The 26,533-nt window shown below is 37.7% G+C and overlaps 1 protein-coding gene across 2 annotated transcripts in view; it reads right to left on the bottom strand.

The window, feature by feature from the left end:
* Nucleotides 1-1,530: 1,530 nt before the first annotated feature.
* The window catches only part of GYS2 (glycogen synthase 2), a 78,934-nt gene continuing 53,931 nt past the window's right edge, over nt 1,531-26,533 (bottom strand). Inside the window, exons 8-16 of one of the 2 annotated variants that reach the window (XM_017888609.1) lie at nt 26,142-26,248; nt 25,412-25,471; nt 24,855-24,933; nt 24,005-24,118; nt 12,017-12,143; nt 7,872-7,967; nt 5,792-5,955; nt 4,640-4,720; nt 1,531-2,540 (exon numbers count right to left, since the gene is read on the bottom strand). In XM_017888609.1, the coding sequence (XP_017744098.1) occupies nt 2,319-2,540; nt 4,640-4,720; nt 5,792-5,955; nt 7,872-7,967; nt 12,017-12,143; nt 24,005-24,118; nt 24,855-24,933; nt 25,412-25,471; nt 26,142-26,248 (1,050 nt within the window). In that variant the 3' untranslated portion in view covers nt 1,531-2,318. The remainder of the gene's footprint in view (nt 2,541-4,639; nt 4,721-5,791; nt 5,956-7,871; nt 7,968-12,016; nt 12,144-24,004; nt 24,119-24,854; nt 24,934-25,411; nt 25,472-26,141; nt 26,249-26,533) is intronic. The other variant, XM_017888611.1, reaches the window with a different exon arrangement.

The raw sequence follows: 26,533 nt of genomic DNA, 5'->3' as shown, positions 1-26,533 counted from the left end.
GAGGGAAGGAGGGAGGAAGGAAGGAAGGAAGGAAGGAAGGAAGGAAGGGGGGAAGGAAGGGAAAGAAAGAAAGAAAGAAAAGACAATATCAGTGGGTTTATCCAAACATAACCCCATTGTAAGTTGAGGAGCACCTATATATGAATTTGGGGGGCACACAAACATTCAAACCGTAGCAGGTGGTACAATCCATAAAAAGAGTCTTTCTCCCAGCTGATCAGATACCACACATTTTTTCTATAGTTCTTGTCCTTCAACTTATGAATACATACATTCTTTAAAAGCAACAATTTTTTGAACCTCTGTGTCTCCGAGTAAGACCTTTTATTTATGCAACGATTATGTACAAGGCACTGTACTAGACACAGAGCCATCTGCTAACAATCTTATTTGCTTCTCCTCACCAGCTTTTGTCGGTCTTGGGGAAAAGGATGAAGAAATGACTAGAGTGGAGGGATGGAGTCACCTGGCAGCAGCTGTCTGAATAGGGGACCAAGTACAGGATAGAAGGTGATTCCTACACATGCTGTCAAAGCCAGGTGTTTGCAAGTCAGCTAAATTCCATGTGCCTTATCATTTGTACACACTTATTATCATCAAATTATTATTTCATTGACCAAAAAACACTTACATCTTCAGGTATTTTACTGTGTAGGCATGTTTTCAATAATAGTTGAACAACCAGTTACCAATCAAGAATATCATTTGAATAGACACTGTACGCTACTTTACTAGGGATACATTTTCATGGTTATTGTAACAGTGAACCCTCGTTTATCACAAGATCTTTCTGCTACTTCAGCGAATGAGCCTATAATATAAGTCCATCTCATATTTTTTCTACTCTCCAGTACAGAGCAAACTTCTCTGCAGATGCTGGGTTAATTGGCATCCACAGATCATGTGTCAAAGGTTAGATTTTAGGTCAATTACTTCTCTTCTTTCTGGACATCTAAGTAAAGTAAATTTCCAGCCATCTTCCATTTTGGTCTGATTTGCTGCTTGTATCCAACAGTCTTCTACTTTTTTCTAGCTAATGGAGCAATAGGAGGGCGGAATTACAGTTTTCCAATGGTCTTGAACCATCTGACACCTTGTCATTGCTTCTCTTCCATTTTTGTCATCAATAATCCATCTCTGAGAAGACCAAAACTTTTTTAGAGCCTCTTCAGAAGACAAATTGATATGTCAATAAAGGAAGTCACTGTGAGTTAAATGGAACTCACAGTGAATAACTACTTAGTTTTGAAAAAAAGCAGTCCAAGAGTGTGATTTTTGTTTTTGTTTTGTTGCCAATTTAGACTTAATTATACTTAAAACATAAATCTGCTGAATTAATAATCGTTCAACTATGACTCTGTGCACATCACAGAATATGTTAAGAGACATTGTTGTTATTACAACTGAATAGATGTTCTATTCTAACTAGTTTTAGAAAGATAGCTTCTGTAGGAATTATTCATAATAGCTGCTCCCCACATGTTATTTGAATGTCTAAACAATTTTTAAACAAGGCATTATCAGTGAAAGTTAAGTTATTAAATATTAATGCATTTATTTACTTGGATTTAACAACTTATCATCTATGAAGATTGACCAAATTTTTAAAAAGTCTGTCTATTTAAACAACAGAAAAACGTTACAGTAAGATGTTGGTACCATGCACGTGGCAATATCTTCCATTCACATGGTAATATCTTCCACTAATTACAACATAAATTCTAGAGTTCAAAAGTGACATAAATGTGCATTAATATGCATCAAAATATGAACTTAGGATAGCTGTTCACACATGGATTTTGTCTCTTTAAAACTACATATAAATCATGGTTCTGATGCATGTGAAAAATGAAAATAATCAGTAAAAATCTAGCTATTTAAAATATGTAGGTAGTGCACATTCATGGGTAAGATCAAGGTTTTCAGGGGGGAAATGGGAAATTTGTGTGGTGGGGTAGAGAAGCTGCATAAATAGTAAGCAAAGGATTATGGTGATAATTTAAAAATAAAAAAATCTAAAAAAGAGAAAAATCCTTACCACTTAAATTCACCATTTTAAAACACTTTTCTATCTTCTGCCTTTAATGAGTGCTCCTCCTCATGCCTAACTTTTATGGGGGAAACAAGAGTTGGGGAAAATAACTTGGATCTTATTCTAAATTATGAAATTGTCATTCACTCAATTTCTTCCACTTTTTAGGCAGATAATAAATTCCATTGTAAGACTTAGAAGGAGAAAATGAAATGTGTGGCATTTTATTTTAAATAATTAGTCTTACTTTGCTTTTAAAATTAGCTCTTCTTAGCACATGTAGAATTCAGTTCTTATATTCACCATGCAGCTTTTTCTTCCCATGAGGAACGTGGCTCAGTGCAAATGGTGACTTGATATTTAACCGATCCCTTTCAGCCTCCTTTTCCTCATCGTATCTCTCATCCTCCACTTCGTCTTCCACATCACTGCTCTGAGGACTGGAGGCCTGAGACCCTGAAGGAGAAGGTGGTACTGAGGAAGGCCTGGGATATTTGAATCCTTCTGTCTGCCAAAGACAAAAATAAGACATAAACATCATAACAATGTATTGGCTTTCAATGATGTAAATACTATGCATCAACCATCAATTTTGTAAGTAGTTATCTATCTATTGTAGTCTGGGTGCTGTTAAACTTTGATTCATTTTGATTTTGATACCACCAACCTCAAGAGGGAGTCATTAAATATATAGCTATTCTTTATTAAGTACTGAAATGTGCCAGGTGTTATATACATATTATTATCAGCTCATCTTTTAACAGCACTCTGATACATATGTTTTTTTCAGTACAGAAGAAAATGGAGGGTTAGAGGGGTCAACTAACTTGCCCAACATCACACAGCACATAAACGGTAGAGCAAAGATTTGTACCAGGTCTGTGATGACTCTAGAAACTTTAATGTCAACTGCCATCTTACACTGCTGATACTGTTAGTCTCTAAGTCTCAACTTTGCTCAACAGAGCTTTGGAATGAGGGTACCCTGGAAATGCCATGGACAGCCACCACTTGAAGGCATCCTGGAAGTCAGGCCACTTCACTGACCCTACAATTCCACCAGTTGCTGTTATTTCAGTTAATGAGAAAATACCACTAGACTTTCATTAATTTGCCCTTCTCCTTGAGATACTGAAATAACTTATTTGATAAACACATGCTGAGCACCAATTATGTTTCTGGCACAACAGTGCCACTAAAGAAACCAGATGAAAAAACATGATTGGAGTGCATATGATTGAATGGGGAGACAGATGTATAAAAGTGTTACAGTGCTCGTCACTCTGTATTTCAATTATTTTATACATTATTATCATGTCATACATGTACAGTCATTTTAAGGTTCAGATACTTTACCTGTTAGCAATACAACAAAAGAACTGAGTTCTGCACTTGAGACCTAGCTTGAAGTAGGTGCTCAATGCTTATTAGATATAATAACTGGATAAATAAGTAGATAAACAGATAAATGGATGAATATTGCTGAATTATCATTAAGTAGAATGACCACCTCTGAATAAGCTAAGCAATCAACTCTGAATGCTAGAATCATAAACATGAAAGTCAGAATTTGAAACTTGAGCGTTTAAGAAAACCTTGTCACCTTTTTCATGGGCAAATTTTACTTCAGGTTAACTTTCTAGATCTGTTCCACTGGAAACCTGATACAGGTGAGATATAAGTCATGTTATTAGGGATAGTTGTTTATAGTAACAGTGACCCCTGATTGAGAAACTATATCTGAACTGAAAAAACCTATAAATACCTGATGAGGAGCCAGAGTTTTTGGGAATCTCTGAATGATGACTTGTAATTGGGCATATTCCTTGCAGGGATCATGAAAGCTGGTTTGCAGGGATTTACATGAGATAGAGGCTCCTGTGGGACATGGAGCTACTAGCTAAGGTGATCTCATTTGCAATGGTATGGGTCTTATCTTCTTGCACCTAAGCCGTCACCTAGTGTGTAGAGGGCCAAAGATGTTTAGCTCTTGAATCACTCTGTGTAGACTACTGCAAGGACTAATTCCACTAAAGAGAAATGCCTGATGCTACCCTGCTTCAAGCAGCACCTCCTGTCTTCTACCCTGCTAAGTGAATCTGATGACAAATGTGGCCTATAGCAGTCTTATGAACATAAATGTCTAGTTGGATTTTAGAAGAAGACACCCTGGTGGGCATTGCTGAATGGAACATAAATGCTCATCTAGTTCAATTCCTGCGGGGGTGCTGAACTTACTCTATTTCACTCTTGCCAAGTGGTCACCCATATAAACACTTTCTTGGAGAGCAAATTCACTTTCGATTAAAGCAGTCCAGTTTGTTTTTGAACAACTCCCCAAAGAATGAATGTCCATCAGAACCATTTCGAGCATTAAGGCAGAGAAAGTTTTAACTCAGAGATGCTTCTCCAATGACACGAATCAACTGTCTTGAGAGCTTTAAGACAATCTGATTTGTGAGTTCCTCTCTCTCTTCTTTGGTTTGATTCAACATTATGAAAAAGTATCATAGCTTGTGTGCATAGCTACTTCCAAATTTAAATGTATTATTTAAACTTACAAAAAGAAATATAGCTTTCAAAACAAACAATACATTGAATATTTACCGTTGGTGGTGATGTTAGTTCCACATGGAATTTATCTGGAAAAGCTCTGCTTAATGTCAGGTGTCTGGCATGCTGGTAATACTATTGATAGAAAACCAAATCACAGATTAATAAAAACCCTTAGATATATCAATAACCAAGTTATTAAATAAGGCCTTATTCTCCAGTTCTGAAACCTATGTATTTTTTAAAGTGACAGAATCTATGCACTCTAAGTTTGAGACTCAGGAAAGAAATTATGGTTTATAGTTTTATTATTTTTCAACCCATAGGCAAAGAAATACTATAAAATGCCGAAGAAGAACGCCCGTACTGGTCATACTGAGCTCTGAATTGAGCATTAAGGTGACTGAAAATACTGGTTTCATTCCACAGAGAAGCAGTGTGGCATGGAAAAAAAGATAGGGCCTGAATATTCAGATAAATTGGGTGTAAATCTGGCTTCAGACCTCAGGCAAGAAACATCACTTCTAAAAGTCTAGTGTATCTATTTTCATTGCAAGATGGAGATAGTAAAATTAATCATCCAGGTGGTAATGAGCACTGGCATTTGTGTGTGCAGATACTCAGCAAATGGCAGCATCTATCATTCAGCCAAGAGTGTTCAGCACTGTGCAAACAAACACATTATGTGAAGGCAAAGTCAATTAATTAATTATTAAATCACCACTGCTAAGCTATGTGAGCATCCAGGTGTTTATAAACCTATTGCATGATTGAGAGGAGGTATTTCCTGTACTCATCATTTTGAAAAACCATATTATTCCCATTACTCACTACAGTTGAGAAATATGACCACAATATTTCTCTAGAGAGAAACAAAGTAGGGACTTTTCTCTTGGTGTTTTCTTCAACTTCATAAAATGTTTCCTTATACCAGTAACATATCAAGTGAGGCACTGACAATGGAATAGCTAGTAAGATTAGTGCTAGATCCTGATGGACTTGCTATTATGGATAGATTCAAACTAAACATGAAGAAATAGATTTAGGACTTTGTAAACTCATTAAATTTTTAAAAGTACATGGAGACACTGAGGTTTTAACAGTTATAATACTGGATTAACTTTAGAGATTATGACTAGAATCAACATGTTTATAGTCCAGTGGAATTTTTTAAGTGGTCTGCTGTGTTTATCAAAACTTGCTCACTCTGCCTAAGTATCTCCAATCCAGAAGATCTGAGAGCCTCTCAGTTCTGTTCCTCTGGATAATCCTTTGGCGGCGTGACTGTTTGCAAAATCCATAAAGAAACTGAGTCAGCTGATTGCAAGAATCATCTGGAGAACGGAACCGCCTGTCAACGATGTAAATACCTGAAGAACACAAAAGCCAAAGCACAAGTAAAAGCAGGACTCACCTTAAACATTTGTTCTCCTATGATTTACTAACTCTTTGGTTCCATCAAAAACCTATGCATTATCTTCCCCCTGACTCAGGAATTACCCCCACTTTATTCTTTTCTAAGGCCCTAATTCCCTTCTAATGGTTTACAACCATCACTGAGATACAGCCAACAAAGTGGATCTTGCTGAAAAACACTCTGGCAGTCTAGGGATACACTGGATCAGTGATCCTCCATGTGGTTGCTCACTAACCAGAATTTCCAGGGCAGGGCCTGGATATCTGTGCCTTTTAGGTTCCCCAGTGTTCCCACTGTGCAGCCGTGGCTGAAAACTCCAGCTCTAGCCTGAGGAAAGAGCAACAGTACGCCTCAAAAAAGGCTGGGGCTTGGTAGCTCACACCTGTAATCCCAGCACTTTGGAAGGTGGAGGTGGGTGAATTCGTTGAGCCCAGGAGTTCGAGACCAACCTGGGCAACCTGGGGAAATCCCATCCCTACATACAAAATTTAGCCAGGTGTGGTGGTGTGCACCTGTAGCCCCAGCTACTCGGGAGGCTAAGGCAGGAGGATTACCTGAGCCAGAAATGTGGATGCTACAGTGAGCCAGGATCAGGCCACTGCTCTCCAGCCTGGGCAACAGAGCGAGACCATGTTTCAAAAAAAAAAAAAAGATCCAGGGAATTGGCAATGTATAGGCAGAGAATGTATCCCATTCTAATTTTTCTTGCTTCTAATCAATATGAACAGACAGATAATGGTACGCAGATTATTTTACCATCTTAACTTAAACAATTTAGGTGAATTTTGCTAACTTGGCATGGGCCTTTAAAATCATAACAGTAACAATAATAATAATACTAATATATGTACTCTCTATCTAATGACCAATATATGTACTCTAAGACCATAGTTATTGTAATACCACTTCTAGGCAGTAGAAGGGATCAAAATTCAGGGGGAAAAAAGGTAAAGAACAAAGTTTGTCCAAGGTTTGCATTCTTTTTGCAGTTTGCCTTATGGGCAATATATTAATATTAATAACATTCTTATGTTATTTGTGGACCACGCATTTAAAGCTACTTTTTTTTCTCCACTTTTAGTTTAGGTTCAGGGAAAACACATGCATATTTGTTAGATGGGTACATTTCGTATTGCTGAGTCTTGGTGTACAAATGATCCCATCGCCCAGGTGATTAACATAGTGCCTGGTATGTCTTTCAACCCATGCCCCCTTCCCCCACTCCACACTCAAGCAGTCCCCAGGTGTCTATTGTTTCCATCTTTGTGTCTATGTGTATTCAATGTTTAGTTCCCACTTATAAGTGGGAACATGCAGCATTTGGTTATCTGTTCCCGCATTAATTCACTTAAGATAATGACCTCCAGCTGCATCCATGTTGCTGCAAAGGACATAAATCTATTTATAAATCTACTTTTTTTTTTTTTTTTTTTTTTTTGAGACAGCCTGAGGCTCTGTCACCAAGGCAGGAGTGCAGTGGCACGATCTCAGCTCGCTGCCTCCTCCACCTATCAGGTTCAAGTGATTCTCATGCCTCAGCCTCCGGAGTAGCTGGAATTACAAGTGTGAGCCACCATACTTGGCTAATTTTTTGTGTGTTTTTAGTAGAGATGGGGTTTTGCAATGTTGGCCATGCTGGTCTCAAACCCCTGACCTCAAGTGATCCACCCACCTCGGTCTCCCAAAGTGCTGGGATTATAGACATGAACCACCGTGCCCAGCCTAAATTGACTTTTAATTAAACAAGAAATATAAAAACATTAGTTTAATTATCAGGATAACTTTAGAGTTAGGCTCTGTAAAGAACCTGTGCTTTGTTTGGTTAGAGGTCACGAATCCCCAGGATGGGTTAATGATGAAGAAGCTCACCGTAAGCAGTAGGATCAGCCACATGCCCCTGCATGAAACAGCCAAACCCGGAGAGGTTCGTGGTCACACTGGGGATACCCATCACAGTGCATTCAGCTGCCAGGGGAAATAGACCAAAGCTCGGCTTCAGACCAGCGCCTAAATCCTTGTATGCACTCAGAGGAGGAAAAGGCCCTCCTCCTAGTAATAGCAATGTTCACTTTGTGTCAGGCACAACACTAAACTCTTTACATGTCTCATTAACTTATTTAATCTCTCAGCAACCCTGTGAAGTGGGGCCATCATTATCCCCATCTTACAGCTGAAGAAATTGAGGCACAGAGAAATAACTCACCCACCTTCACAAGGCCAGGGTTCATGGTATAGCTGGGATTTGAAGTCAGGTATCTGGCTGCAGAACCCTTGTGCAGAACTGCCAGGCTCCACTGCACCTTCAATCCCAGCTGGTTTTGTTTTTTGCTTCTTTCTAGCCTGTGTTTCTAAGAACTTGGCAAGTTTATAGGGTAGATTAAATATGTTTAGGATGTGACCAGCTTCTTCCCCCATTTAAATCTCCCTTGGCACATATTCTTTCCACCGTCTTAGGAGCTCCATAAATGGATGATCTCTTTCGCTGCTCCCTCACCTTTTAATCAAAATCTGTTTTCCAGGAAATAACTGATATGTCTTAAAAATTTTTCTAGTCTCAAGGATATCTGCATTTTTAGGAATTTATATTTGATAATGGAATTACCCTTGGTTGGTGAGTGGTGATGGAGGAAAAAAGATCTTCCCATTACCCATGCAGTAATACAATTTAGACAGCAACCTTATCTCTTGCTCTGCAAATGTTTCCTCTTGGTTTAGCTATATAGCCATGGAGTTGTGGTTCTCTAATTTTAGTGGCGGGTGGTGCAGAGGAGGAAAGTGGGATGGGGACCATCAGCCCTTTTGAGAGTCTGATGAACATTTTGGAACTCCTTTCCAGAAATATTCTCTTTTTTTTTTTCTTTTTACATAATTTTATTTCCTCAGACTTCCTCCTGGATTCAGCTCCCCCTTCTTTGGGAGTTGGGAGTTGGAGACTATCTCTTACTTTCTTTTTAAAAAAATTTTACTTTAAGTTCTGGGATACATGTGCTGAACGTGCAGGTTTGTTACATAGGTATACATGTGCCATGGTGGTTTGCTGCACCTCTCAACCCATCATCTAGGTCTTAAGCCCCGCATGCATTACGTATTTGTCCTAATGCTCTCCCTCTCCTTGCCCCCCAATCCAACAGGCCCCGATGTGTGACGTTCCCCTCCCTGTGTCTGTGTGTTCTCATTGTTCAACTCCTACTTATGAGTGAGAAAGTGAGGTGTTTGGTTTTCTGTTCCTGTGTTAGTTTGCTGAGGATGATGAAGAGAAATATTCTTATACACATATGTATACAAAATTTTGTCTACAATGCCATGAAAGTTCACAGATCCTTAGTGTTTACTAAATGGCCATCAAATCACTATGCAGTAAAATTCCAGGCACCCATGAAGCTTAGTATATGTTCATTGAATTAATTTAATGAAGTAGGTCCTTATATTTATTTGGCTCTCTGAAAACACATTTTGTTGAATACTTTCTAGAGTGAGTTAGATCTAGTAACATGTAAAAAGATTATTCTAAAAATAATAGAGAGTTATCTAATATGCTAATGTTAAATGTATACCACCAGAAGTTGCATTCTTTCTGTAACTATAGGTTGGGGAAGAGTGACCAGCTCCTTTTGGTTAATGTAAATCACAGCATGACTCATTCACTATGGACTATTCCACAAGCTCACTTATTTGTCTATTTATAATATCCTTTGTAACATCTTCTTTGGCCTTTATCTTAAAACATTAGATATATCTCCTTTATCATTTTGGGTTGTTAAGTTTAACTTTGTCTTATAAAATGACACTTCAGTGGACAGTCAGCTGTTAGTTCTGTTACATTTTCTTGACTCGACAGAAAGGACTTCCCACATTGCCTCAGTCACTCATGCATTTGGTTGTATGCTTCTCTATTCCTGATACTTCCAATAGTAAATTGTTCTACCAGAAATAATAAGAACAAGGTCAAAAACAAAATGTTAAGTTCATCAGTGAAACGTGTGCTTTATGTGTCTCAAAAGATGGTGTATTGCAAGCAATTTGTGATATTTATGTGGACATTTCATAAGTAAGAAGACAACACCTTCACAAAAGTAGGCCATTTTTAGATCTGCAAGAGAGACACTTGGAGGAGTTATATACAAATATTTTCTGTCATGTTTCAAGACAATCCTTTGTCTATTTTCCCCAAGAAATTTTAAAGTTTTCATGGCTGCTGGCAAATTATGCTTGGTGAAAGCTAGAACAATAGAATAGGACCTGATGACCAAACACGCACAGCCCTCATGTTGTTCCTGCTGTAAATAATACTGGATCCTATTTTTGTAGAATTTTAAATTCTGTATTTTAATTCTAGGATAAAGATGCAAATAATAGAAAAAATTCTTCCTCTTCATAATTCAGCCTATTATTCCCCCTCACCTTGGCCTCTGCTGCTCCTTACTTGAGCTTTATATCAATCATAACATTGAGATACAAAAGGCAACATTTATTATCTCAATTATAAATAAAATGTTTTCTGAACTTTTAAAATCACAAGTGAAGAGGCCGGGAGTGATGGCTCATGCCTATAATCCCAGCATTTTGGGAAGCCGAGGCAGGTGGATCAGTTGAGGCCAGCAATTTGAGACTAGCCTGGCCAACATGATGAAAACTGTCTCTATCAAAAACACAAAAATTAGCCAGGCGTGGTGGCATGTGTCTGTAATCCCAGCTACTCAGGAGGCTGAGACACAAGAATCTCTTGAACCCAGGAGGCAGAGGTTGCAGTGAGGCAAGATCATGCCACTGCACTCCAGCCTGGGCAACAGAGTGAGACTCTGTCTCAAAGAAATAATAATAAAATCGCAAGTGAAATTTTATTTACATTGGGCAGAAAAATTTCTGATTATTAATAAGAGATGGAAAAGTTATTATTGTATTCTTTGCATTGGCATGTATTTAAAGTATTTGTTTCCCTTTTAATTAGACATTTCAGTACAAATACAAATTGATCACTTTGGATGCTAATGGCAACCACGCCAGTTGGGTCCAGAAAAGAAAAATACATAGTAAATCTGAGAATCTACCATCTGTTAAAAAATAAAATAAAATAATGAAGGAGGGTGAAGAAGGAGGAGTTTCTGAATGGAATGATGTCATTGTTGACAATACTTACTGAATTGCTAGCCTCTCTTAGTACCTTTTATTTTGAGGCACACGAATGTGAAAAAGACTTTTCACTGTACAACTTTTTATATTTGTTTCCCTAACCATGTGACTGTGTTACCTATTATATATTAAATACATTCATTAAATTTTAAAAAGAATTATTCTAAAATAATTTTTAAAGGACAACATTGCTAGACTATTATTTATTATATTAATCCTACTTACAGTCAATTTCTCCTTCACACTAATAAATGGGGCAGATAGAGATGGCTAGATAACATACAACCTTTATAACACATTCCTTTTTCTTTGGAATTCAATGAGGCAATATCTCACATACCTTCTAAAATACGCCCAAACCGTGGTGTACTTACATAATCTTCATCCTTATTCTTTTTTTTTTTTTTTGAGACGGAGTCTAGCTCTGTCGCCCAGGCTGGAGTGCGGTGGCCGGATCTCGGCTCACTGCAAGCTCCGCCTCCCGGGTTTACGCCATTCTCCCGCCTCAGCCTCCCGAGTAGCTGGGACTACAGGCGCCCGCCACCTCGCCCGGCTAGTTTCTTTGTATTTCTTGGTAGAGATGGGGTTTCACCGTGTTAGCCAGGATGGTCTCTATCTCCTGACCTCATGATCCGCCCACCTCGGCCTCCCAAAGTGCTGGGATTACAGGCTTGAGCCACCGCGCCCGGCCCATCCTTATTCTTAAGTAATCATCTACAAACCATAATTTGATCCCTGAGATGAATCCAATCAAAATTTTTTTAAAACTGAAGAATTGAAATCTCATTAGAAATTTAATGTCAACTTTGAATATTATATATATGCACATAAAATAATATACTAACAAAATTCAAAACATTCCACATTCTATGCATGACACGTACCTGGAGTATAACCCCAGGGTTCATAGTATGACGGAAATACTCCAAGATGACAACCTCTGACAAACTCTTCATAGTCCATGGGTAGTAGGGGACTGGTGGAGGATAGAAACTCTGGGTGCAAAATCACCTAAAAAAGGAAAATTCTAATAAAAAAAAAGAAAAAGAAGCAAGAAAAGTGAAAAATCTCCTACAATTTGATTATTTCAGTACTGTACTATAGAATCCTTATGTTCTAGATTCAGAAAGAAAAAAGAGATAAGACAAAAGAAAAAGAAAAAAGTCTTGGTGGTTTGTTCTCTCTCCATTTTGTAAAAGTGTCTACGCTGCCTATTTAACTTGCCCTCGGGTTCCAAGGCTTAGATTGAAGGATAAGGAGTTAGCATGCTCATTTTTGCTCTCACACTAAGCTACATCCTCCAGTCCAGCTTTGACATGCAATAAACATTATATTTGGTTTTCTAATTGCTCTCGTCTTTTTATCAGTTTGTTCCCAACTCAAGCAGGGAAGAGGGAGCTACATAACAGACCACTCTTACATGCCTTAAGCATGAGTTATTCAAGTGAAATGGAACTAAGGGACAGGGAAGATGTTCTAGGAATGCCATCTAGATTAAATCATGCTGCAGGACTTCATGCAAACCACCATCCTCTCTCACCAAGAGGCCATCACCTCCTAACATACTTGCCTGCCTCTTTCTGTTCCACTGGGGTCTCTATTCAACACAACTAGATTGATCCTTTAAAAATGTCAGTCATTCCCTTGCTCAAAGTTTTTCAGTGGCTTCCCATTTTACTCAGAGTAAAAACCAAAGTGTTTACCATGGCTTCTAAGCAGTAGTGTGCTGGTAAATATTTAAGAACTGAGACAGTGAAGTATAAATATATATTAGTACATAAATTTGTTGTAATTTTTAATGAGATGAATAATGTATATACAGTTACCAAACAATGAAAGATGTTATAACATATTGATGTTTATAACAACTTTATTCATAATTGCCAAAACTTGGAAGCAACACAAATGTCCTTCAGTAGGTGAATGAATACATAAATTGTGGTACATCCAGACAATGGAATATGATTTAGTGCTAAAAAGAAATGAGCTATCAAGCCATGAAAATAAATAGAGGAAACGTAAATGCATACTACTAAGTGAAAGAAGTTCATCTGAAAAGGCTACGTGATGTATGATTTCAACTGTGTGACAATCTGGAAAAACTAAAACTATGGAACCAGTGAAAAGATTAGTGGTTTCCAGGGGTCAGGGGTGAGGGAGGAATGAATAGGCAGAGTATAGACAATTTTTAGGGCAAACTATTCTGTATCATACTATGATGATGAATACATTTGTCAAAACCCATAGAATGTATAACATTAAGAGTGAACCCTAATGTAATCTATGGAACTTGGGTGGTAATTATGTGTCAATGTAGGTTCATCTGTTGGAACAAATATACCACTTTGGGGGATGCTGATAAGTGGGGAGTCTGTGCATGTGAAGGGGCAGAGAGCAAATAGACACTGTACTTTCTGTTCAATTTTGCTCTGAACCTAAAACTGTTCTAAAAAGCAAACTCTATTAAAAGTGGATATATACAAAACTCCTTATTGTGAATTCTATGTAGTCAATTAATTCTCATAATTTACTATTTTTAGGTTTCCAAAATTTTGTATTCATAACGAATTTATAGTTTCAATTGATGGCTGATTGTAGCTCTGACATAAATGTTGATTAATTTCCTTTGTTAATAAGTAGAAGGAGCTGAAATAACAGAGACATTTGCTGGAACTTCACGAGTTCATCAATAATGCAAGTGACTTCTTTGCTGGGTCAGATAGTAGTTTTTGAACATGGACAAAATATTTTTTTTGCCACTCACAATGTACAGGCTACAGATCCAGAAATCAATATGCAGTAAATGAAGCCATGATTTGTAGTGTTTGCCTATTTTCATTCTAAAAATATTCCCACTACCACCAAGGCCATTTTTAAGCTACCAATATGATGTTGCTGAATTCAGAGACAGGGAAAGCAGTAGCACATCATTATAAAGCATTGCACCACAAAGATCTGACAGACATAGCCTCAAGTGCATAGGTCATAGTAACATGAAGTAAATAATTAGGATGTGATGAATTTTGAGCATTACCTTTCATTTAATATAGTTGACTTATTTTCAAATTTATATAATTTAATTTTAGCAATAGCTGTATTTAAAACTGGCTCACAAAGTTTCTGAACATTTAACTATTGGCTCTTGTGCACTTGTATGAGCCAGTTCTGGGCCCACACTGGAAAGGCAGAAACAAGAGCATGAACATTCTGTGCTTTCTGTTCAATTATGTTATGAACCTAAAACTGCTCTAAAAATAAAGTCTATTAAAAATGTATATTTTTTGCCGGGCGTGGTGGCTCAAGCCTGTAATCCCAGCACTTTGGGAGGCCGAGGCGGGCGGATCACAAGGTCAGGAGATCGAGACTATCCTGGCTAACGCGGTGAAACCCTGTCTCTACTAAAAAATACAAAAAACTAGCCGGGCGAGGTGGCGGCCGCCTATAGTCCCAGCTACTCGGAGGCTGAGGCAGGAGAATGGCGTGAACCCGGGAAGCGGAGCTTGCAGTGAGCCGAGATCGCGCCACTGCACTCCAGCCTGGGTGACAGAGCGAGACTCCGTCTCAAAAAAAAAAAAAAAAAAGTATATTTTTTAATAGATTCACATTCCTTATTGTGAATTCTATATAGTCAATTAATTTGCACAATGTGCTATTTTGCCTAGCAAGTTTTTGTGCGTGTGTGTCTGTGTGTGTGTGTTTTTCTTTTTGGCACGTATTTTGCCCAACATGCTATTTTATCCTTCTGGTTCCTACTATTCTCTCCATCTCTGAATTCAGTGATGTCACATTGGTAGCTTGACAATGGCCTTGGTGGCAGGGAGAGTTTTTATAGAATGAAAATAGGCAAATACTACAAATCATGGCTTGATTTACTGTGTATTGATCTCTAGACTCAAGAAAGTAATGGAAAAATATTAATAGTTCAGGTTTAGCCTTAAAATGTGTTGTATCTGTAACCATTACATTGTGAGTGACACAAAATATTACTAATGATGACAGCATGGCTATAATCGGAAAGTTGTGACTAGAGTAGCTATTTAACTTGCTAACCGTGTGAATGAATTGTCCTATTTCTCCCACTTACTACAGTTATCACTGAGCTATTATTAGATTATCTCTCAGCCTCACCCATACCTAAGGGGTTATTGAAAATAAGTGACATCTGATATAAAAGTATTGGGAATCCCACGTTTACAGAAAGTTCCAAGTACAATATGAAGAGAATTCATGTATTTTCAGAACCATTCATAAACTGCTGACTTGGTGCCCAGCATTCCCACGTACTTAATGTGTGTTTCCCACAAACAAGAGCATTCTTACATAATCTTACAAAAACAGAAAAGTCAGGAAATTAACGTTGATACATCACTACCGTATAATCCTTAAACCCCATTTAAGTTTTCTGATGATTAAAATAGTGATTTTTAAACCAAAGCATCCAGTTCAGAATTACATATTGCATTTAGTTGTCACATCCCTCTAGAGTCCTTTAGTCTGGAGGAGTTCATGGGCTTTTTTGGCTTTCCTGACTTTGATATTTTTGAAGACTATAATCTATTTATTTTGATGTATGTCCCTTAGTGTGGGTTTGTCTTATGCTTCTTCATAATTAGATTTAGTTTACACATCTTTGGCAGATATATCACAGAAGTGGTGCTGTGTTCTTTTCATTGCATTTTAATCAGGTGGTAAAGGTTTTCTATTTTTTTCATGAATGATGATGTTTATTTTGATCTCTTGACTAAGGCCAGGCCTTTTTGGCTTCTCCACTGTAAAGTTATTCTTTTTTCTCTTTGTTATTAACAAGTATTGGGACAGTTATTTTGAGGTTGTGTAAATATCTCATTCCTAATTAAATTTTAATTAATATTTTATTGGACTTCTGGTTCCTTGTGTCATTCAATGCATCCTAATTCCTTACTATCTTTATTTATTTTGACACTCAAATTGTGCATGATTTGGCCAGTGGGAGCTCCTTCAAGTTTGTTTCTGTATATATTTAACAAGCCTGGCCGGGCGCGGTGGCTCAAGCCTGTAATCCCAGCACTTTTGGAGGCCGAGACGGGCGGATCATGAGGTCAGGAGATCGAGACCGTCCTGGCTAACACGGTGAAACCCTGTCTCTACTAAAAATACAAAAACTAGCCGGGCGAGGTGGCGGGCGCCTGTAGTCCCAGCTACTAGGGAGGCTGAGGCAGGAGAATGGCGTAAACCCAGGAGGCAGAGCTTGCAGTGAGCTGAGATCCGGCCACTGTACTCCAGTCTGGGCGACAGAGCCAGTCTCCGCCTCAAAAAAAAAAAAAAAAAAAACAAAACAAGCCTTCATTGTTCCTTGAGCATTTCTTTGATTTTTGACACAAGAAGTTTCAGGCTCATCTTGTACTTTACCTGTCACAGTTCTAGAATCAGCCAATTCTAAAGGCAGCCCTGGTTCCCTTTAATAGCAAATGGTATTTAGCAATCAAGACCTGGCTACCAGGTGTGCTCATTGTCATTGGCCTATTACTTCCCCCAAGTGCTCTGAGTAGACAGAGATAAAGAACACACACACACACACACACACACACACACACACACACACACCCGGTTTTTGCTACCTTTAATTTGCTATGTATTGGATCAATCTTCCTCTGTGTAACTAATCTTTCTCCACACACTCCCTCACATGCACGGATGCCCTCCTCTCTCCACTCTGGCTCTGACATTGCTTTAGGCTGCTCCTCTTTGTGTAGACATTTCTCAAACTGCTTGGACTCTGATGCCTTTCTCTGGACTTCCACAGCACTCTCCCTGTTCTAGTGCAGATACCTACATTGTGTTGCCCACCAAATGGCTTTAGAACTGAATTGTTCTGCAAGGAAAAGGAAAGATAAAGAAAAAGAAAACAGGCCAGGTGCCGTGGCTCACTCCTGAAATCCCAGCACTTTGGGAGGCCGAGGCAGGTAGATCACCTGAGGTCAGGAGTTCAAGACCAGCCTGGCCAACATGATGAAACCCCGTCTCTACTAAAAGTACAAAAATCAGCTGGGCGTGGTGGCGGGCACCTGTATTCCCAGCTACTCGGGAGGCTGGGGCAGGAGAATCGCCTAGAACCTGGGAGGCAGAGGTTGCAGTGAGCGGAGATCGCTCCACTGTACTCCAGCCTGGGTGACAGAGCAAGACTCCATTTCAAAAAGAAAAAAAAAAAAAAAAAGGGAGAGAGAAAGAAGACAAACTAGTTTTACACAAGCACACTACACTTTTCATGTTTATTCATGAAATAATAAGTACACATTCTTCAGAAGAGATTACTTTGAAGAAAAACGCTAATATGATATATAACAATTATCATTATATTTGTAGAACATTTTATATATTATAAATATACATATTACCTCATTTAATCTTTGTGACATTGTGCAATTGGTAAAGAAGACATAAAGAGGGCCATTGAATTATCAATTTTAAATTGATTTTTATCACTTTACAATCTTATATACCAAGGATTAAAGTGGAGACTTTTACCCCTTGGATCCTCAAGGACATTACAAACATTAATTATATCTCAGCAGATCCATAAGTAGGAGAGAAGTTAAACTTAAGAAGAAATAAAATAAGATATGCAAACCGCAGTACTTAAGAATTCAATCACAGAAATTACAAAATGGCAAAGTAAAAGTGAACACAGTATTTTCATTCATAGAACATGATTTGAGTTCCTATTATGTGCAAAGTACCTCACTACAAAAAAAGACAAAATTACAGATACTGTATCTGGGCGATCATCAAATTGGCAACCCATTGTACTCTCTTGGCAAAGAACAAGAAAGGGGGATTTGAAAAGCATTGTGTCTACTTTAGCGTTTCCAAGCTTAGGAAAAGTTGCACTCTCCAAAGTCCATTTTGGAACATGAAAACACCATGGTTCATTTGTTTTGCTCCCAGCCAAACAGAATGACAGCACAACTAAAATAAGAAAACAGCTGCTCTGGCCCTAAACCGGCCAATTGCAGAAGCCCAGGGATGAGGAAGGTATATTAGAGGTCAGCTGAAGGTTATAAAGAGGATTAAATGAGATCCTGTATACAAAAGCCCCTAGGAAAACTCCTGGCTCACAGAAGGCCCTACTTAGATCAGTAGGAAAAACAAAACAGAAACAGAGACAAAGACTTGTCTGACTCTTTATTTATCCCAGGACAGAAGTAAGGTCTCAGGAAGTTAGTTTATTTTTACACCGTGGCAGCCCACAGTCGAGACATGAAATCTTCAGCCTGGGCTTTCCTCACCATACCACGTAGCTAAGGCAAAATGATAAATAAATTCGAATTCAAAATCACCTGCAATGTTTGCTGAATCAAATAGGACATTCGTATCAAAAACTTATCAATGTACTCAGAGAGTTTGCCACTCTATAGAGTTCTTTAAGCAAGCAGGTGATTAAACAGTTACTTAAATCAGCTCAGGCCTAAGTTATTGCCAAAGTTTTAAAGAATTGTTAATAAAATATAATGCCTAATTCTGAGTTGATGGGAATTTTTCTCAGTGCCTTGAGTATATAGTAAATGTCAGGAAGGAGCTGTACATTTATTTTGTGTGTGTCTGTGGCTGCCTTATGATAATAATAAATGAACATCTCAAAATATTCATGAGTTTAACTGTATAGACATAAATTATGAGCCAAACTTTCATCTCCACTCATCCTATGAAAGTCACGTGCTTTGATATCTCTGTGCCTTCTCCTCTACCTTTTTTCTCTGTCTGGTGAGTCCTCTTTCCTGTTATTTACATGATGAATTCCTGATCATTAATCAAGATCTAGCTAACATGTCATCTCTTTTATAAAATGTCTTACCAAATCCTGCAGGAGAAGATAAATCCACTTTCTTCAACTCTCACCAAACTCTATTCACATCTCTCTTCTAAAAATAATGAGTTCCCATCATGTGTCAGATACTGGGCTAAGAACTAAAAGAAGTGAATACTTATTATGTATTGACTATGTGTCAAGCTGTTAAATGAAGTACCTATTTATGAATTATTTTTGAGATGGGGTCCCACTCTATCGCTCAGGCTAGAGTGCAGTGGCACATTCACAGTTCATTGCACCCTCAAACTCCTGGCCTCAAGTGATCCCCCCCACCTCAGCCTTCTGAGTAACTGGGATTATAGACAGGAGCCACTGCACTTGGCCTATGTCTAATTTAATCCTTACAGTTCTATGAGTGCGGGGTTATTTTATCACCATTCACAGATGAGAAGACTGAGGTACAGACAGATTCAGTGAATTTACAACATTGATAAGTGTCAGGGATTTAAATATAGTCTTCATGGACTTAGTCTGCTGCATTCTTTATAGATCTGCCAGCCCTGGAAATACAGCTCAGCTTTCCTTCTGGAGATCTTCGCCCCAGGAATCTTGACTGACAGCACCAATTGCAGCAGCTGCTCCTAACTTACAGGACTGGCAGAAAGAGTACCAGTGTAAAGTCGTTTCTGCCCAACAGGTGCCTTTAATGGGCAATTTTTGTTTGGGGAATCCCTATCCCTATTAATAGGAATCTGTATTCAGTTGCTCATAGAATCAGACATCTATCTGTCTGCCAATCTGAAACTATTTTGGTAAATGGGAGGTACATATAAAGGTAAAACAGAATGGAAAGGTTGCTGAATACAGGAAAAAGTTTTATGTAGTAACATTAACACTAATATATTTAAAATAAGTTAACAGTAAACCAATGTATACACACACAAAACACACACATAAAATAGGCTTCTTTTGTATTAAGAAATGAAGCACCATAAAATAGTTCTGAATTTGTGTTAGCTGTAGACTGCACTATTGAAAACTATTTTTCCTATTTTTCTGTGTACATGTGTATGTATGTATTCCTTTCTTTCTTCCATTAACTGACAAGCCATGTTGAGTGGTTTTGGACCACCGCTTTTCCCCCGTGTGAGGCACAAGTGCTGCTGTGTGTGTATATTTTTTGTATATTAGCCAATTTTTATCAATTCTTGTTTTTTATTGAATACATTGACTGTCCTTTCTAGGAAGGAAAGAAGGAAGGAAGGAAGGAAGGAAGGAAGGAAGGAAGGAAGGAAGGAAGGAAGGAAGGGAAGGAAGGAAGGGAGGGAGGGGAGGAGGGAGGGAGGGAGGGAGGGGAGGGAGGGAGGGAGGGAAAGGAAAAAAGGAAAGGAAGAAGGAAGGGAGAGATAGAAGGAGGGAGGGAGGAAGGACAGACTGAGGCATTTTTAAATCTGGGCTGCAGTCTGTGGCTTTTCCTACATCATCCTTCCTTCCTGCTCTCTCTTCGTGGGTATATTGGTCTGCAAGACCTGCATCTCCCTGCCTGCACTTGCTTTCAACCCCTTGGTCCTTCACAGGGCTTTCCTCTAATTAGTCCTTTGCATATCTAACCTCACCTTGGCGACTGCTTCTCAGAGAACCTAAACAGAGACAATACATATGAGATACGATTGCTGCCTCAAATAACTGAGTTCTTCTAGAGAAATGAACACATAACATTTTTAAAAATACAATTTGTTGTAATAACTCATATAACTATAGTAGAAAAAATGCTTCTCGAGAATGCAGATAAGGAAACAACTGTTCCCGTCTTGAGTAGAGGAATGTGTGTTAGGGAAAGGGGCAAGGAAATAATGACTTTTAGGTTGGAGCCCAGAAGAATTGTTAGAATGACAGATAAGAGTATTTCAGAAAGAGATGATAGCATCAGGAAGGACACAGAGGTATGAAAGTGTTACGTATGCTTAGGAAATAAGGTATTTTTCTATTCCCGGAAAATTGTTTCACTGATGCAAAACACTTTTAAAACACAGATCAGCAAGGCATTCTTCATTTAGAGCTTCCAATTTCAAGGAACCTTCCAGTCTCAGTCTTCCCAAGAGCAAGGGAAGCATAAACTACTGCCAGCTGCATGATCCATCCCTCCTTTTCCCACTTTCCTTCATCCCTCCCTTCTATCTGCATGTATTGTATGTAACATGTGCCAGGCAGCAGACAGATCCTTAGAAAAAGATATATAGATTTAGATAAAAGTGTGACACAAAAGGTTCTGAGAAAAATAGAAATCTACAGGGAAATAAAAGGCTTTCCGTGCCCCTACTATTTCCTTTCCAGGAGACAGAGAGAGAGAGAGAGAGAGACAGAGAGAGACAGAGAGAGACCAGCCTAGGTTAAACTATATGAGAATGAGGCCTAGTTAGTACTGACATCCTCTGCAATGAAGTATAATACTAAAAAGTGGTATTATAATACTAAATTGTGTATATAATACTAAAAAGTCTAAGGGATAGATTTTTCTATCTCTTAGAAGTTATTTCTATCCCTTAGTATTATTTTTACCTTGATGGATACATTCCTGCATTCCCAGGGATGTAGCTCACTGATTATAGGAGGTGTGCTAGGTGCAGATATTTCAGAAATACAGAAGCACAAATAAGAAAATAAAAACCACTTACAATGAAAGTGGCCCCATTGTCCTATAGAAATAATACTTATGGGTTTTTAAATAAACATAGAAATCAACACTTCTGATCTTAAAACTTGAAATTTACATTTGTCTCATCTGAGTTCCTCCCTCAGGAAACTGATCCTCAGGTAAGGCACAGAAGCTCACCAGATCACCACATCCAGACAATGAGATGCCAGACCCCTCGTTCCTCCTGACTGCTTCTTTATCCTTTCCTAATTCCTGTTTTACGTTCCTTCCCCGCTTTTGTAAACTCCCCAGTTTTAGTCAGATGGGGAGATGAGTATGAGGCTGATCTCTCATTCTCCTAGGCTGCAGCACCCGTACAGGGCTTCTTCCCTGGCAGTACTCATTTTCTCAGTGACTGGCTTTCTGCCTCATGAGCAAGGGGACCCAGATAAAAAACCTGGCATCTCAGTAACAATGCTATGGCCTAGGGCCATCTATGTGCATATGGATATGTTTGATATAAATGTTCCACAGCATGGAACATTTTATAAACTACTTGTGTTACTTAATGCTGTATCATGAAGTCTTCCTACAATTAAGAAAATTTCTCCTACCTCAGTTTCTGAAATATTTTTCTTTCTGTTCTCTGCTCTTTCTTTCTTTCCTTGACTTTTCTTCCTATAATTTTCTCTTAAATCTTGAAGTTTCCTTGGACTGACATTTTTCTCTACTCATTCAACCTAGTCTTTTTATTTTTATTTTGTGTTTTTTTGAGACAGAGTCTCACTCTGTCACCCATGCTGGAGGGCAGTGGCACAATTGCTGCCTCTACCTCCCGGGCTCAAGGAATCCTCCCACTTATGCCTTCCTAGTAACTGGTACTACAGGCATGTATCACTACACCTGGCTAATTTCTTTGCATTTTTTGTAGAGACAGGGTTTCACCATGTTGCCCAGGCTGGTCTTGAACTCCTGGGCTCAAGCAATTCACCTACCTCGGCCTCCCAAAGTGCTGGGATTATACGTGTGAACCACCACCCTGGCCCTCAACCTGGTTTTCAGTGTGTCAGGGTCATCATTCCTTGATGTCCACTGCTGCCCATGCACCAATATCTCTCCTTCAAGGTTGCCCTCGTAAGCTCCAGGCCTATGTTTTCTCAGTGCCCATTAAACATCTCAAGTTGTGTATCTGACATATAACTCAAACTCAATTCATCAGAAGCCGAACTCAGTTCATGACATGACCCTCAAACCACTTTCTGCTAAAGACTTGTTTTGATTTTTAGGAAGCAGTGGTTAAATACTGAAGCCAAGAGGCTATTATTCTTGCATTTTCCCTCTTTCTTACTGCCAGTATCCAACAGTCACTAAGGATGACCTTTTCTACAAGCAACCATCTCTCCCATGGTTTTGTAAAAACATCAAAGGGAAAGAGGGTGAAGGCCAAATTTATTTGTTTGACTTTTTTAACATGGAGAAATATAAGAAATATTTATAGATAGCAAAAGAAGAAGCTAGTGATAAGAATGAAATGTACAACAGAACAGAAGGTAAAAAGATAAGACAAGTTTCCTAAGAATGTGCATATTGAAATCTTAGAATAGTTGTAAGAACCTGAAGGAAAAAATGTAAGGATAGGTCAAAATCTATATTTGAGGCCAGCATAGGAGGACACTGAAGGAGTTCATAATTCATTTAATTCTCAATTAGGTCACCTGCTAAAAACAAAAGAAAGAGGTGAAAGTGGGGTCATTTGAAAATATTTGTTGTGGGCATTTGATCTTGAACATTAGTGGATGGAGCTTAGTAGAGGTAAGCAATTATCTGTTTGCATGTTCGTATTTGTGTTCTATATCCAGAACCATGCCTAGAATACAGCAGGCCCTCAGTAAATATCATATAGTTTAAGCTCCACAGTGGCAGAAACCAAGTCTTATTCATATAAATGTCCTCAGCAAGTAAAATTGTGCCTAGTCATTGTAGAAACTCAAGCCAAAAGAATGAATTGCTCTATAGAAAATTATATAAAAACATTATCAGCCACATTCTCCGAAACTGGAAGCTTCTCATATTATCCCCTTAAGTTGAACTTTATTAGAAAGAAACAAACACAATTCATGTTAATATCAACAATTCCTTCATTCAAATAATTCTTAGAATAATTTGTATCATTAAAAAGTAATTTCCTTATGCTTATTGGCAGTAATGTACAGTGGAAATAAATGCTAGAAGTATAGCTCAAAGCTATGAATATGCTTCAATTTTCAAGAATTATACCAAAATATTCATTATACTTTAGTTATCCGAGACAAGAAACTGAGCCACTTTTCCTTTAAAATACTTAAAATATTTCTTGTAGATGTAAAAACAACTAAGGAAAGCTCCTAATAAATTCTCAGAAAACATATTTTATGTAAGTTTCAAGTTCCCCACATAAACAATTAGTTCTACCTTGACTCTGTCTGTGCGGTTGTTGAAAAGTCCAATCCGTCTAATGGTGCTGAGGATGGGGTCGGTGGAGTCATCAATCATGTTGTGCGTGGTCACTGGGGGCAATGACTGTCGCTGAAGTATGAGAGGGAAGGAAATGTCAATTGCAGAAAGAATTAATAAGGGTGACTAATTTCAACAATAGGTCATTGACATTTCATCCAACCTTCACACCTTCAGTCTTTTGAGATGGCACTAATGATGATGACTAAGTCTTGTGTGCGTTGCAAAGGAAGATATGGGTTGAAAAATCTCCTTTGCATACTATGAACACATGAAGCTTTTGTTTTCCCCCTGCAGCTACTATATGAGAGACCTGGACTTCCTGACTGCTTCCAGGACTTATTTGGAATATAAAGGTGTCCTGAAGTCTTGACTTAAGATGAACTTTACTGATTTCTTTTAGCAAGACTGTCCTCCGGTACCTGATTCTTCCCTATTATAACAAGCATTTTGATGCAAGTCTAACACATTTGTTTTATCTCTTTTGTAATAATTCCACTCGACTAAGAAATACTCTTTTCTCTAATGTGACTCAAATTCTATATTTTGGAAATAGTTAGGACTTTTTTGTAGTTACTAAGCTATACACAATTTTTATATTGAATATATTGATTCAAAATAATTTTGTAAGTGAGTGGAAAGACAANTGAAAAAATGTCCAAAGTAATCATTTAAGTGACTATGTAAGAATGTCTTTTCTAGCCTCAGGTCTAAAATGTTCCAAATTAGCACATTCCAATAAATTAAAATACTGATTAGATAGAATTTTATAACTATGGGACATGGTAGGTGCTTTTTTCCTTATTACCTGAGTTGAAAAGATGGCTCTTTTCATAATTGTTAGATCATCTCGATCTAAAATATTGTTCATGTCAGGAATTTCTCCTCTGCAGGGAAAAAATGTTAATAACAAAAATAAAAACAGCTGGCACTAATTCAGTGATTCCTAAGCATCAGATTATATATTATACATTTCATGTATTTTAATAAATAATGTTGATTATTCTATTAAGTAAATGTGTTCATATAGACTTAATATTTAAGTACATATTTAATACACATTGTCAATATATATTTTGAATTAAAATCTCATGAAGTCTCCCTCAGCTTCAGACTGACATATCAACCCTTAATGAGTTCATCATTGAATTAGAACTTGCCTGCATATAACTGTGTTCCTATTTGTACAGCTGTTTACAAGTTTTGTCAAATGAAGGATAAGACACTGTTCACGTGACATAACACACTTTCAAAGATTAATTCCTTTATATTTGGAAGAAAAATAACAAGTTATGATATCTAAATTGTTAAGTTTGAATAATGAAGCCTTGAGTGATTGAAGTACAAAGCATTTCAAGCACCTACCTTAATAATGCATCATAGAGTTTTTTCCCAAACTTTTCCTTCACAGAATGTGCAATGTCCCTGTTTGAAACAGATTTATCATTTAAACAGTATGACAATGTTTAATCTTTATTTGTTATGATAATGCTATTGTTTTGTTGACATTCTTTGATATTACATTCTTTGAAATTACAGGTATCTTTTTTATAGTCTCTTCTGTTATTTTGTTACTTGCCAATTCAGCTTAAGTTGACATCTCCAGAGCTGAGGCAACAGAACACCATGGCCAGCACAAAGTGCTTAAAATTTTTTTTGCTTCATGATGATCGGAATAGCATAGAGAGCAGAGAGGGGGAGTAGATAGACGTATAGATGTAACAAGACGGGAATTCATTGATCATTGTTGAATCTGAACTATGAGTACAGAGGGGGTCATATTACTAAGCTTTTGCTTGACATGTTTTAGAATTTCACACACAAAAAAGTTAAAAAATGTTTGACTCATCTTTAAAGATTTCTACAGGGCCTTGTTCCTTCATTGGTAGCTCATTCCAAAATTTGTATAACACCTATAATGTTATAAGCATTATAATAATCTAAAATAGTAGCACGATGAAAAGAGAGTCAAGTATTATTTGTCTGTAATAATCTTAAGGAAAAAACAAAGTTCAAGGCGATACATGAGATATCATTCACTTAAAAGAAATCTTTTTACATTTATTGCTTGAGAACATTCACAGGACGTGATTACCACAGTTGTTTTCGCACTGCTTGTCCTTTCAGGGTTTCCACGTTGAAATTATTTGTCTTGGCAGGCATGATGAAAAACACCACCACTGTGACGTCACTTTTATGCATCTGATGAGGAATTAGTAAACACAATAGAGTCAACTATCAAAGATTTTTTAAAAGTATGATAGATTGAACTTACACATAGAAAAGTAGTGTTTTAAATACCAGTAGATAAAAGGAATAGTTATTATGAGTCACAGACAAATTATATTCACCTTCCTGAGACTTTTTCAGAAATTTTAATTAAAATTAACATTTAATTAAACATTTAATTAACATTTAATTAAATTTTCAATTTTCAGTCAGTACTTGTCAATGAACAAATTGACTTTCTTTTTTTTTTTTTTTTTT

This window comes from Rhinopithecus bieti, unplaced genomic scaffold (genome assembly GCF_001698545.2).
Source record: "Rhinopithecus bieti isolate Rb0 unplaced genomic scaffold, ASM169854v2 scaffold_15769, whole genome shotgun sequence".
NCBI classification, from domain to species: Eukaryota; Metazoa; Chordata; class Mammalia; order Primates; family Cercopithecidae; genus Rhinopithecus; species Rhinopithecus bieti.
This window is presented reverse-complemented; position numbering and strand designations above follow the sequence as displayed.